We start from the raw sequence: 14,847 nt of genomic DNA on the forward strand, positions 1-14,847 counted from the left end.
TTCCTGAAAGGAAAGGAGCAGAAAAGGCACAGGAGGGTTTTGGGATGTCATGGAGAACAACGGTGTGTGAGGAGAGGTGAGGATGGATGAAGGGAATAAGGGGCTTATATTATGGTAGAGTCTGGGGAGTCCCTCTGGGTGTTGGCTGTGTTAGGGTTCCTGGACAGCCCTGCATTGTCTCATGCATTTGGCTTCCTGCTGGGTTGGGAAGTTCAAAGAGGTGATTTAGGTGTTTTTGCTGAGAAGTGTCCCACAGTTGATGTCAAAGGCCAAGGTGAGATGCAGGCAGTGTTGGGGGCATTTTGTGCTTCTGAGTTGTTCTTCCTGACCCACCCATGTTTGTCATTGTCATTTGGAGCAAAGGTGCAAGTTCTTGAAACTCCTCTGCACTTTAACTGCCAGTCTCTGCAGCTTTCTTTTGTGCTTTGTCAGAGATGGATTATGATGGGACACTGATATTGCTCTATAGATTTACTCCAAACAGTGTATAAAGCTTTATGTGGGTAATAAAAAAAAACAACCCCACAAAACAAACCAGCAATGAGCCCCATTTGTCATGGGGCCAAGTATAAAGAGGGCAGCACTGTTGCCTGAGATGTTTTCCATAGCTGGTCACCAGTACTATCATGCTGTCTTGGTTTCCAGGTGAAGAGTGTGCAGGATGCAATACGGGAGAAGAAGAAATCCTTCAATTTTCTCGGAGAAGACATTAACTTGATACCCTCAGTAGGCATTTTCATCACCATGAACCCTGGTTATGCAGGGCGAACTGAGCTACCTGAGAATTTAAAAGCTCTCTTCAGGTGAGGCCAGGTCAGGGTTTGGGACCTGGCAGAAATTCTCTTTTTGGATCATCCAGGGTTGACCTAATTTCCTTGGGGAATTCATTCACACTGGGGATTCACAGATAGTTTCTGCCTTGCATGACAAGGCTGAGGCTGGGACTGCACGGGCAGGGCAAAGGAGCCTTGTCCTTTGTGATGGGAAAGGCAGAGTGTGACCTGGCTCATGGGACAAGACTTGGAAGATAAAGCTGCAAATCCACTGTCCCTAAGACCTATAGTCAAGAAATACTTGTTCTGCAGTCTTTTCTCACCTGTCTTTCTAGGCCGTGTGCGATGGTTGTGCCAGACTTTGAGTTGATCTGTGAAATCATGCTGGTGGCTGAGGGCTTCCTGGAGGCCCGGGCTTTAGCCAGGAAGTTCATTACTCTGTACCAACTCTGCAAAGAGCTCCTGTCCAAGCAGGTGAGCCCACTTCTATGGCTGGGTGGTACAAGGAAGCCTGCTGATCTCCAGAATCAGCAGAAACATAGCACTGCCCCTCAGCTTCATGGCTACAGCTTCCCAGCTCTTATTGAATGGCTGCATCTGTGTAAGCTGCTGGGAGAAGAGGAGGTTTGTGATCATCAGAACAATAAGTTTTTCAGTCATCTTTACTAGAGGATTTGCAGAAACAAAACCACTTGACCAGCTGCATTACCGGAAGAGATCTTTCACTGGGGCTCAAATGACACCATGTTTAGGGTAGTGTTCAGTCACCCTTTGCTTTCCAGTCCCCTAGTACCTATTGATTCTCCTGCCTGCAAGGGCTTTATGATGTGTGTCCCTCTCTGAGATCAGCTTACCTGTTCCAGGTCTTCTCAGGTGTTGACCAAGTAGGATCACTTTCAGTGCAGAGCAAATTGCATTTTAACTTGTCATCATTTGTACAGATCAAATTTGTACCCAGAGAAGAGCTGAATCAGGACTCTAGATGGAAAACCTGATTCTAACTGTGCCAGTGTGAGGCTGAGTGGGAGGTGCCTTGTCACAGAAGCTTTGTGCTGTGTCTTGGAGAACTTTGTGGAAGCCTCCAGTGCTCTGGAGGGTTTATCTGAGTAGAAATATAATGAGTTGTTGGTTGGCTTGAGAGTTCCTCTGATGCCTTCTTGTGGTCCTTTTTCAGCAATGTCTTTACTGGGCTATGCTTGGTGGTCTGTCTCTGAGACTGAACATACTTGTAATCTTCAGATGGGCAGGATGAAGAGGCTGGGGTGTTTTGGCCTCATAACAGACCAACAAGCCTTTCACCTTGGTAGCTCCTGCAGATCCTGGGGCCTGGCTGGCCTTGCTTTAGCTGCTTTATGATTTATGTGAAACAAACTCCTTAAGTCTCTGGAATGCAGGTCCTACTGCTGTCTCGCTGCCAGCTGTGAGCCCAGGTGGTGGTGTGAGCAGCTGAACTCTTTGGCTCTTCAATACTGTCCCTGATGGGAACCTGACCTACTGAAGTGGAAATCAGGGAACTCAGGCTGGTGGAGGCCTCTGGTCACAACGCAAAGAGCAGATTTGGATCTATTTCCATTTCCCACCTGTTGAGATGCTGGTTCTTTGCCCCACCTGCTGATGGACTGTCTAAGCATAAGCTCATCCCTCCTTTTTTCCTTCCTCTGGGGTAGGATCACTATGACTGGGGCCTGCGTGCTATCAAGTCAGTGCTGGTTGTTGCTGGTTCCCTCAAGCGCGATGACCCCGAGAGGCCTGAAGACCAGGTTCTGATGCGCTCCCTCCGCGACTTCAACATCCCCAAGATTGTGACTGATGATGTGCCAGTGTTCATGGGGCTGATTGGGGATCTCTTCCCTGCACTGGATGTGCCTCGGAAGCGTGACCTGAATTTTGAGTCATTTGTGAGGCAGGCTGTGCTGGACCTCCAGCTGCAGGCTGAGGACAACTTTGTGCTCAAAGTAAGACCTTCTGCTGTACCTCCATTGCCATCAAATCATTTGGGTTCTCAACCATCTTTGCTTCTACAAAGAGGGCTCTGCACAGTATTCCCACTGCAGGCAGATGTTGAAGGGAGGCAGCCAGCTGTGCTGGGGCTGATGCAGTTGCACCTGCTGCTAAAGCCAGCACTGGCTCAGTCTGAATTTGCAAACGGGTTAAATCCTGCAGGGTCATGAGGTTGTGGCCCCTGGAGAGCAGAGCCTCATCAGCTGATGGCTGTCAGATGTGAATAGTGCTGGAGGTTTGTCTGAGGGCTCACCCATCATGATTACAGTGGCTAAACCAAACTCAATGCCAAATCCACTTGTGTCTCTGGGTTCCGTCTTTCTAAAGAAGAGGCCCAAGGGGAGCTATTCTGTAGATCTGAACTTCAGTTTGGCATCTTTGTCTAAATTCTGGGTGTGTTTTTCTCAGGTGGTGCAGCTGGAGGAGCTGCTGGCTGTCCGGCACTCTGTCTTTGTGGTGGGGAATGCAGGCACAGGCAAGTCTCAGGTGATGAGATCCCTAAACAAGACTTACCAGATCATGAAGCGACGTCCTGTCTGGACAGACCTCAACCCCAAGGCAGTCACCAACGATGAGCTCTTTGGCATCATTAACCCAGCAACAAGGGAATGGAAAGATGGTAAGTGTCTTCTCATGCCTGAAGCAGTAGATAAGGAGGATGTTGTTCATGAATGTGCTGAGCAGCAGCAGGATGACTGGTTCTTTGTATGCAGGTCTGAAAGCCCAGGCCCTTCTCTGCTGCTCACAGCCACGTGACAGTTTGTTGTTGAAAGGGATGTTTTAGCTTTTTGATCTTCAACTTGGCAGTACACCATAACCTACTTTATCCTCTTGCCCTAAGAATCATTATCACATCCATTAATACTAACACTTACCAATTCCTAAGTGGAGCAGACAGTTTTTCAAGGTTGGCCAGACTGGTGATGGTGTGCACTGGGATCCCCCAAAATGTGCCTTCCCCAGTGCTTGATTAGCAGGAGTTTCAAAGTTTATACACATTAGTAGGTGGCAAAAGGGCCCCATAGAGGAATCCTGAAAGTGTTCTTGGTAGAACCAAACTCTTCCTTTAAATCCCAAAAACACTCTGTGGTGTGGATGCCAAGATGAAGAGAGAGGAACTTTTCCTCCACTGCTGCCATGGTGTGTATGAGGGAAGTACTGGTTCTCTGAGACTGTAGCTATTTCTGATACTAATGATTTTGGAGCCATTTCCAAGGCTTGTGTCCAACATGTGAGAAGCTGAGTCAAGGCAAAGCCATTGAAGTGTTGGTTGGTTTTTTTTTGACCCAGTCTCAGAACCAGATGCCTGTTTCAGGTGAGCTGTTCTGCACTGGTTGTGCACCAGCTTTGTCTTCAGTCATATCATGCCTCTAGTACTCCTGATCTGGATCACAAAGAAATAGCTTGTCCTGGAGGGGAAAAAAAAAGTGTGCTTGTTACAATTCACCAAAAGAGGGGCTTTTTTTTCATGTTTGCCTAATGTTTTTTTCATGAAGACCAGTGGCTCCCTAGGTATTTTCCTGTGAAGAGGAGAGTAATAGTTTTGTGGAGTTTTCATTTGCTCTGCAGCACTGCTGCTTGATCCCCAGCCTGCTTGGTCTTCTTAACCTTCATGATTTACTCCCCTGGAGTCACTGTATCCTCTCTCTCCTTGACTTTACTGACACTTTGTTCTGTCATTCAGTGTCATTCATTCTGTGCTTGTTCTCCCCTCAGTCTCACTAAAGCCATGACCCAGTGTTTAATGCATCTTGATTTCCCGGATATATTTTGAGCCACAAAAAAAAAGACATTTCTAAGAATTTCCAAGGCATATTCTCATGGTTTCTCTGCCTTGTGTAATTCAGGCCTTTTTTTGCCTCTGAGTATTTGCTCTCTACTTTTTCTATTCCTTATGATCCTCAGTGGGAATGAAGATCTGAAGTCACCTACAGGGGTGGTAGCTGGTAATATTCTTTTCTTCCAAGCAGAGGAGTCCCATATCATGACATCATAATATTTATGTGTAGAATTTTGAATGCTTAAGAGGAAAGCATTCATTAGGGTAATTTTTAGAAAGTTGCTGGAGAAAAATGTTAGAGCAAGTGTCAACTTCATCAGTCTTATTTCTGTCACCCTCCCAGGCCTGTTCTCATCAATCATGCGTGAACTGGCCAACATCACCCATGATGGTCCCAAGTGGATGGTACTAGATGGAGATATTGACCCAATGTGGATTGAGTCTCTTAATACTGTGATGGATGATAATAAGGTAATGAATGCTCTGAGTGCATTACATGATTCAGCCTAGGAGCAAGGCAGCTGCTGAAGTAACACCTCCTGGAAGAATGCAGTTGTTTCTGTGGATACACCAAATGATATTGCATAAAGAAAATGGTGCTCGAGGGAAACAGCTCAGAGCATGTTTTCAGTGGAATTTCCTTTTCCTGGAGAGTTGGGCTCATGAATAACTGATCATAACTCCTTTAAAAATAGAGTAGGGTCATAACCCTGCACCTTTTTCCCCACCCTAAGGGACTGCTGTTCATTCTGGGTCATGGAGGAGAGAGGGATCGTTCTGGTACCTGCTAGAAATCAGCTGCTCTGCCTTGAGGAATGTCCAGGCTTTTAGTGCCAAGTGCTGAATGCTTTTCATTCCTGTTCCTGGGGGAGATGGTAGCCTGTCTGTCTGTCTGCCCCGTGCAGGTGCTGACCCTGGCAAGCAATGAGAGAATCCCCCTGAACCCAACGATGAGACTTGTCTTTGAGATCAGCCACTTGCGCACAGCCACCCCAGCCACCGTGTCCAGAGCAGGTGAGTCCTGTCCTCAGCTTCACCCTGGCATTTTGCATGGACCAAGTAGGATCTACTGCCATTAACCAGCCTTGTTGGCCAGCTTGGTTCTTTTTGAAAGTACCCAACCTGGGATCTGCCTTTGGTGGGCAGGGTAGGTCCCTGAAACACAGACAAACTGAGCATCCTGACCCCAAATCTATATGTGGAGCTGTCACCACCTTGGAGATGTACCCAGAGCTCTCTGAGTGTTGGGTGATCACGGGTTCAGCATTGCTGAGGGAGTGCTCCTGAAGTGCAGAGTCCTGTGATGAAGAGAGGGATGGCCCCTTATCCCAGAAAGCTCCTGATCTTCTGGAGAAGCATGTGAAGTATGGGAGAAGGGAATGAAAGTTTTCCTAGTTTTTACACATGGGGAAATGGGACTCAGAGTGAGAACATGACTCAGGTAAGACCAGGTTCTGAATCTGGGGCATGCTCATGAGAAGTGTCCTGGTTTCCTGAGTTAAACCTCTTCACTGTTAATGCTTCTACCCCACAATGAGGTAGGAGGAGGGGGCACATAATGGGGCACCCAGGCATATTTGGCAGGTTTTTGGTTGTGTGAAAGTAGTTGAGAAATTCTGGTGGAGGAAAGGTGTAGTCTCTGCTGTGTCCTTACTACATGTTCTCTCTTCCTCTGAACCTAAAGGGATCCTGTACATCAACCCATCGGATCTGGGCTGGAATCCCCCAGTGAGCAGCTGGATTGACAGGAGGGAGATCCAGTCTGAAAGAGCCAACCTGACCATCCTGTTTGACAAGTACCTGCCAGTTTGCCTGGACACACTCAGAACAAGGTACCATCTGAAGAGTGATTGTATCTCTGCTAGTGGGTGCAGGGGGACATCACTGCTTCCCAGATCAGCTGGGCCATGCTGGGCTTGTGCTGCATGTCTCCCTCCTGGCCCCTGAAAGTTCTGAACATCATTGGCTTAAGCTCAGAGAAGTGAGGTAGGAGAGCTGACACTCCTGCCCATGTTGGTCAGATCTGGTTTTCATCTGGTTTGGATTTGATTGTTCCTGCATTTTTGTATCAGCTCTCCAACTCCTGGAAAGTAAATCCAGGAGATCCTAAAGAGAAAGGTTTTCAATCTCCTGATGGGTCAGGCTAAACCTGAGTCCACTCCATGAGTTATTTTTCAGTACAGCAGATGTCAGACCATTGCTGTAGTAAAGTTTTCAGTGTACAATGTGGGAAGTGGAGAGAGCAGATCCTCTTTTTTCCTCTTATCACTTATTTTCCTGCCTTCAGTGATGAGAAGAAAGTTGGTGTCTGTGGGAGAGGGTAGGATTGCTCTACCAGCAATTCCATCTTGAATTTCTTTCCTGATGCATTTGAAGAAAATGAAGTGAGTATGTATGGGCATCCAGCCTGGGCATGTATCATGGTTGGACACCAATCTAATGAACATGAGGAACTTAAGTATTTGGAAGTGTCCTTGTGTTTCTTGGCTTGAGTTAACTTCAAAGCAGTGCCCAAAGAAGTTGTGTCAGCCTTCCTTATCATCATGGGAGACAACTGTCTTACTCCTGCTGTGGCCAAAGTAGTCTGCCAACAAACTTGAGTGAGGGAGCTTCTCCCATCCTCTGCTTGCTTCCTATAGTTGCAACTTCATTTAAAATAAAACCAAGTACAAAAAAAATAAATAAGTTGAGCATGGGAGTTGTTGGCCAGACTGGGAATATGTCAGAAGTGGCTGCATTAGTGAAAGTCATGGTGTGTAGAAGCAGGATTTAGGCATCCTCCTAGGGAGCTGCTCCCTGGGGGACCAAGGTGATGGCAGGTGTTGGCAGCAAAGCCTGTTGGACATTTCCCACTTTACTGGCTGAACATTGTGTCAAGACCATGAAATCCATGGGATTAGCTGCAGGCAACCCTGAGCTGAGTATTTTGGTAGCTTACTTAATTCAGAAATTGTAGAACCAACCTTTCAAATAGCTGTAATTACTTTATGGAGGACTTCAATGCTGCTACAGTATTAGTTTGGAATTCTGTAGGTGTAGCTTAAATGAATGTAAAATGGCAAGATGAAAGGGTTTATTTTATTACTCCTCTATTTGACCATTTTTTAACTCATCGTGTTGGCAGGAAATCAGTGCCTTGAGCAAGCCTTCCATTTTACTTCTTTTCAAGAGGATCAAAGTTTTAAAATGCTTGAAACTTCTGATTACTGTTATTACTTGTATATGTGCTGGTGCCAGCAGGTCTGGGGGAGAGAAGGGGTGTTCTCTGTGCTGCTGGGCTTGGGAATAAGACACACACTGCTGACAAGGGAAACGCTAATATTCTGAAAAAGCATTTCTAGGCTTGTCTTCCTGGGTTGTGAGTGACTCTACTGCTGGACTCAAGTTATGTTCCTGTGCTTTCAATTTCCATCCCTTAGATTTAAGAAGATTATTCCCATTCCTGAGCAGAGTATGGTTCAGATGTTGTGCTACCTCCTCGAATGCCTCCTGACAGAGGAGAACACACCTCCCGACTGTCCCAAGGAGCTTTATGAACTTTACTTTGTCTTTGCTGCTGTCTGGGCCTTTGGTGGATCAATGTTTCAAGACCAGGTAAGGAGAGAGATGCCACTTCAGCATTATTTTACACAGGGGATATTTCTTGTTCTGTTTGTTTTTTTTTTGGAATGCTTTCTAACACATGGTGCTGTATCAGAAGTGCTGTTTTCATGGGGCTCTCAAGTAGGTGATGATGAGCTAGAAACCTGAACACAGCAATTCCTTTGGTGAAAGGCCTCATTATCCAGGTGAAACACCACAGAAGAATGGCTGAGGAGTCAAGTGATAAAGGTGGAGGGATGTTTGCTTATGCAGACATGATTCACTGGGGAGAAATAGAGGCCTGTGTATGTGTATGATGTGATTGAAGTGAAACTGACTTATCAAGTGAGGGTATCAGTGGAGCAGTGGCTCAGCCATCTAACTGCACAGGCAGATGTGCTGTGGAACACACCAGCTGATGCTTTGTCACCCCTGGCTTCTCTTAAACATTGCTGGATATCAAGAATTGGCTGTCCTCAAATTCTTACAGAAGTAGATAAGAAAGATCAGCAGGGCAGGATGGGCTTTGGGAATTACACGCTTCCACTTGATTAGAAGTAGTCAGTGGCTCTGCTTTTTGAACTGCTCTGCTTTTTGAACTCCTTTGCTGGGAGGTTGCTGACATGGTTAAGGTTGATAGTTGTAGGCACTCAGCCTGAACTCCTCTCTGGGAGTCCCCTTTGGGTGGTCTCTGGCATGAGCTGCTGGGCTCAGTCAGGTCACTGGTGGATGGATGTTCACAGCCAAGCCCACAATCTAGAGACCAAGATTTTCTAAGGCCAGGAGGATTTATGAGGTTGTTGATCAACACTGTTGTTTCTGACATTCAAAGTGTGCTCATATCTGAGAGGCAGAGGGAGACAGGGCACTGCTCTTCCTGCTGCTTCCCACAGTACCTCTGTCCTATGGGTTCATTGCAGCTGTCTCTGGATCCATCAGGTGGGTCTGATCTCTTGAATGCTGATATTACATGATAAGACTGAATTTTGTCAAGGTCAGCATTTCATACTGCTCATTTTCAGCCCCCTTTTGGGTCCTGGCTCTCAAAACCTGGGAGAAGCACAGACATTTCCAGCTGGGCTGAAGCAGAGCTGCTTTGGTGGGAGCTGTAGATATGAACAGGGATCTTGAGTAGGATCTTCTCCAGACTTGCCTGGGGAAAGTAGGTTGTGTTACTCTCTCTGACACTCCTGTTCTCTGTCTCTCCCTGAAGTCCTGTGCACAGGAGAGGGGAAATGGGCATTTCCTTTCACCCCAGTGCCCTGCTCTGCCCCATTTTCTGTTTGTGTGGCTCAGCTTGGCACAGCAGGGCTGTCATTTGATTCCTGAGTAAGTGGAAAAGCTGTTGCTGTTTTACAGCTTCCAACTGTTAATGGTGATAATGGACAAGAAGGCAGCAGCCTGCATGTCAGAGCCCTGCTGCCAGAGCTGCCACCCTTGGCTCCCTTCCATGGTTTTGTGCCCATGCTTGCAGGACAGCTTTCCAGCCTCTGCTGGCATTGCTGTTTCCAGACTGACGTCTGCATAAGCTGGAGATTTTTAATGTGACTGTTTCAGGGGCAGGAAAAAGAAACCTGAGATACTTGTAGAGGGGTCTAAGAGCACGTGTGGCACCTGGAAGCCTAGATTTTGAGTACTGTTTTTGCAGCAAATGGCACAAGGACCCCTGTGAGTAGGCAAAGCCTGGGGGTGGAGGTACATTGGGCACCTGCTGAAACTGTGTGCTCTGGTTCTGCCCAGCCCCTCTTGGGTGGTTGCATCTCCTGGTCAGAGGATACCTTATCCTCAGGTCTAAAGCATGTCCTGATGTGTGGGTCTGCCCAGTGACAGGGCACTCTCTTCAAGGGCTCAGAGATCCATATCTGGTCTCTGGTGGGCTTGTGTCAAACTCTGTGTTGTGTGGAGTATGTGGGAAGTTTCTCCATGGACCTGACACCACAGATCCTTCCCAGCTTGGCTGGAGACACTGCTGTTCTCAGAGACTGCTCATATGCCTGCTGGGATCTCTTAATGTTGGGGTTTTTTTATGTGCCTCAGTGCCAGACCAACATCTGCTGGTCTTTTCACAGGAACAGGCTGCCCAGAGAGGCTGTGGAGTCTCCTTCTCTGGAGACATTCCAACCCCCCTGGCCACGTTCCTGTGTGATGTGCTCTGGGTGCCCCTGCTCTGGCAGGGGGGTTGGGCTGGGGGAGCTTTCCAGGTCCCTTCCAACCCCTAGGATTCTGTGTGTGATCGTTGTGATTTGCTTTGTGCTGATGCTTCAGGAAGTGAAAAACCACACAGCTCAAGCTCAGCTCAGCCCTCACTTGATGCCATCATGCCGTGTGGCCACTGAATGACCAGCTTTCTTGATCCTTGGGGAGGACTTAACCCTCCATTTCCTACATCCTAGCTTGGAAATACTCAGCCTCTTGATATTGTCAGCGTAGAATGACTTAAAAAAACCCCAACAAAGTTGCAACAGTAAAAGCTACTGGGAGTTTGCAGCTTCTCCAGCAGGTTGACTTGGAGGGTGGTCTCATGGCAGGTGGGTGCTGTGTGGCAGTCAGACCCTGGCAGTCCCTTTGCTGCCTGCCTGGGGTAGGTGGGCTGGTTGCAGCAGGCACTTGGAGGGCTGTGCTGGGGGTGTCAGGAGGAGCAGGTTGGACTCTGAGGCTGGGCTGTGCAGAGCTGCTCTGTAAATGTCAGAGTGGAGAGCGTGAGGATACATGGTCCGAGCGAGGGAGGCTGATGAAAAATGATCCAATATAAAATCTGTTTACTGCTCTCCCTTGAAGGTGCCCTTCAGGCTGACCTTTTGCTGCCAAAATGTCAGGAGAAAGAGTCTGGAAGGTTTCCCAACAGTCTGTGAGTGTTGGTGGGTAGTGGGGCTCCTGTATAAACACAGATGATAGATTTGCCATTTCCAGGCTCTGAAATTAGTGGAAATCCATATGGGGTTTTCATTAAGGAAACAGTCTGAGTTCAACACTGTCCTGGCAATGGAGCCAGGGCTGGAGCAGCTCCACAGAACTGCTGGGTTGGGGGGTGGGCAGCCCATTGCCATGTGGCTGCTGGCACCCTGGTGAGAAAGCTTTTAGCAGGGCTGCAGCTCCCTCTGCACTGCAGGCTGCTCTGCTGCTGATGTTGAGTTACAGCAACAGGAGAATGGAGTCTCAGTTCTCCTGACTCTCTGAACAGCAGGAGACTGCAAAATCCTGGGTACTAGTAATGTGGGTTTTCAGTCCTCTGGTCTTTGGATGGATGGTGGCTCAGGATGCTGTGTTCATTTTGGGTTTGCTGGTGGAATCTCAGCAGTCTATGGGCAATGTGGTGGTGGTCCCACCTGGGCTTCCAGCTTGGAAAAACACATTGAATGGCTATGGGGAGGAGAGACCTTCAGGTGTCCCAGGAAGAAACTCTGCTGTTAAAACTAGTTAACTTAAAACACTCAGTATTTCATGGACACCTTTTAGCCCTCCTTCCACCAACCACTTCTTCCCAGATCAGAAGACTGTAGGCCTGTTCTGCATGGGAAAGTGTTGAAGCAGAGTGACTGGCCCAGTGTCATACAGGAGACCTGGGGCTGGGGAGGGGATTAAGCACATCTTGCAAGTCCTGATCAGCATCTAAGGCAGAACTCTTACCCCAGCTCTTGAAAAACTCAGATGCTCCAAAATGTCCATGCATAGGAAGATGTAATGAGGAAAGAGAAGAAAGCAGGTGCTTCCAGGGTGCTGTGGCAGTGCAGAAGCACATCAGAGCCAAAGGAGCACTGTCATAGACTCATAGAATCATTTTGGTTGGAAAGGATCTTTAAGATTGTCAAGTCCAACTGTTAACCCATCACTGCCAAGTCCTCACTAAACCATGTCCCTCAGCTCCACATCTACATGGCTTTGAAACCCCTCCAGGGATGGGGACTCCACCCCTGCCCTGCAGATTAACAACTTCTTCCATGAACAAATTGTTCCCAATATCCAATCTAATCCTCCCCTGGCACAACTTGAGGCCATTCCCTCTTGTCCCATCACTTATTCCTGGGGAGCAGAGTTTGACCCCCCTGGCGTCAACCTCCTCTCAGCAGCTGCAGAGCCAGCAGGTCTCCCCTCACCTCCCTGTCTCCAGGCTGGACATCCCCACTTCACTCAGCTGCTCCTGCTCACACTTGTGCCCCAGCCCCTTCCCCAGCTCCCTTGACCTTCTCTGGACACTCTCCAGCCCCTCCATGTCCTTCTTGTTATAAGGGCCCCAGAACTGACCCCAGGATTCAAAGTGCAGCCTCACCAGTGCCCAGCACTGATCCCTGCCCTGCTCCTAAGTCCCTCCCTGGTGCTTTGGCACAGTGATGTTTGCAATCCTGCTTCTCCAAACATTGTGGCTTGAAAAAAAGGCCAGGAGACAACAAAGTATTAACAGAGCGGTGTGATTTATGAGGCAAAGCTTTAGTATGCATGCTTTGACTAACCATGACCACAGATGCAGATGGATGTTGTGTCCTTGTCTGTTGGAAGTAGGCACCAAGAATCAATCAAGCAGCCTGTTTAGTCATAGGCACGTCTTTCTCTTTTTCATATTGATCCATCTATCTAATCTCAGACGTACTAATAGTGATCAACGCAGAGAATTAATTATTTAGGTGAATAAAGAGGAGTGATGAGAAGAAATGAAGAAAAATGAAAAATTAAGGCTTAATAGTAGGAAGAAAGATAAGATCGTTTTGCCGTGGAATATATTTTAAGGACCAATCCCCCTCTGGTGAACTGGGAATATTCTCCATCCCTGCTGGATTTCTCCAGATGAGCATATTTTCTCCACTTTGTGTCTTGCAGCTTGTGGACTACAGAGTGGAGTTCAGCAAGTGGTGGGTGGCAGAATTCAAGACTGTCAAGTTTCCCTCTCAGGGCACAGTCTTTGACTTTTACATTGATCCAGAAACAAAGAAGTTTGAGCCTTGGTCTAAACTTATTCCCCAGTTTGAATTTGATCCAGAAGTGCCATTACAGGTATGTGCGTGAACCTTGCTTTTTTGTCTGGGAGGAATGAAGTGCATTTTAGTGACTGAACGTGGGCATTTCAATGATGTGTCACTAAAGGTCAAGCACTTCATAATGGTGATGACATTCTTCATGAGGTACAACTGAATTACCCATTTTTCTTTAGTGTCCTTTGGTTGTTAAGACGTGTCCCCCATCTACCTTCCAAATGTGAGTGATGTACACGAGGGGCAGGCTCAGAGCCCCCCCCGTGACTTGGGAGCTGGGGTGCCCAGGGTGCAGAACAGGAGGTGCTTGATGGGGGGGTACATTTGGCCAAGAAGTGGGATGTGGAACAGTGAAGTGACAAAGCCCCTGAGACACCGTGTCATCATCCTGTGCCTGGCTGAGCAGAGAGATGTCTTTGTGACTTGGACAAAGACTGAGTTTCTGCAGGCAGCCAATTGCATTTGCCAGCTACACTTTTCTTTCCTTTTAAAGTGCCACAGTGAGCAGATGACATGTAAAAATTGTTACTGGCTTAGCAAAATGTGTGTGTGTGTGTGGAGATGCAGATGCTGCTCCCAGGAGCTGTCAAGGCTTCATCTGCACAGACACGATTCTCATGGCTGGCAGCAGCGTCTCCTTCCCTCCCTTGTGCGAGCTAGAAACTGGAGTCACCTCACTCATTCCTGGCTCTCCCAATTTTACTTCTCCCAGAACAATGCTGTGGGGTTGTGGCAAAGATGGGGACTCTGACCTGCTCGTTATGCCCCTCTCAGGCCTGCCTGGTGCCCACCCCTGAGACGGCCCGGGTGCGGTACTTCCTGGACAGGCTCCTGCAGCACCAGCGCCCGGTGATGCTGGTGGGCACGGCTGGCACGGGGAAGTCTGTGCTGGTGAGCAACAAGCTCTCCTCACTGGACATGGATGCATACATGGTGAAGAAGGTCCCTTTTAACTACTACACCACCTCTGCTATGCTGCAAGGTAAGGCAGTGGCTGAGGGACTGCTGGCTGGGGGTTGCTGGATACCCAGGGTGTCCGATGGGGTTTGGAGCGGGACGTGCTCTGGGTAATTGGTGAGCACTGGTGCCTCTGCAGGCTCTTAAGTCCCCTTGTGAAACTCCCAGGTCAGCAGACTCCTGGTTTTCTGGAAGATGTTTTCCAGCATGAGGATTTGAATGCTGAACACCGTGACTCTGGTTCAGGGCTGTGCCAAAGCACATGCTTTAACCTGCTGCCATTCTGCTTGTCATGCAGCCCAGACTGGACTTCAGATGTGTCTTTAATACTTTTGAATTTAAGCCTGTGCTGAACAGGATGGGTTTCTGGACTAGAATCCAAACTGTCTTCAGGGGCAATGACAGGAATTGCATCCCAATTAGCAGTGAGGATGGTGCTAATGGGTGTGTGCAGGCTGTGAAGCCAGGGCTGCCCCTTCCTGGGACTGTCCTCCATGTCCTGCCATGCTCCCACAGAGCAGGTCCCACACCCCCACCACCCCAGGGGGTCCAGGCCTTGCTGACCTTGGGGACCTCAGAGCCCTGGGGATTTTCTGGCTCTGGGGAAGCCTGTAAGAATGTTGCTGGTGAGAATTTTGGCACGTCAGTGGAAAATGAACCTTGGGACTAAGATAAGGTCAATTTTGCCCAGTAGTCTTTTCAGAGGTGAAGAAAAAGTAAGGAGTCCTTGAAAAGCTGCTAATTTTGGACTCATGTTTTCGCTTTGTGTTGATGAGAACAGGAGGTGCTT

The 14,847-nt window shown here is 48.1% G+C and overlaps 1 protein-coding gene across 1 annotated transcript in view; it reads left to right on the forward strand.

The window, feature by feature from the left end:
- The window catches only part of DNAH9 (dynein, axonemal, heavy chain 9), a 164,944-nt gene that overhangs the window by 38,571 nt on the left and 111,526 nt on the right, over positions 1–14,847 (forward strand). The window contains 10 exon segments of the mRNA XM_010008230.1: positions 646–803; positions 1,109–1,247; positions 2,441–2,728; positions 3,183–3,393; positions 4,898–5,025; positions 5,460–5,568; positions 6,239–6,386; positions 7,974–8,148; positions 12,949–13,122; positions 13,875–14,082. Of these exon segments, the coding sequence (XP_010006532.1) occupies positions 646–803; positions 1,109–1,247; positions 2,441–2,728; positions 3,183–3,393; positions 4,898–5,025; positions 5,460–5,568; positions 6,239–6,386; positions 7,974–8,148; positions 12,949–13,122; positions 13,875–14,082 (1,738 nt within the window).

Source organism: Chaetura pelagica, unplaced genomic scaffold, assembly GCF_000747805.2.
Source record: "Chaetura pelagica isolate M959 unplaced genomic scaffold, ChaPel_1.0 scaffold471, whole genome shotgun sequence".
NCBI classification, from domain to species: domain Eukaryota; kingdom Metazoa; phylum Chordata; class Aves; order Apodiformes; family Apodidae; genus Chaetura; species Chaetura pelagica.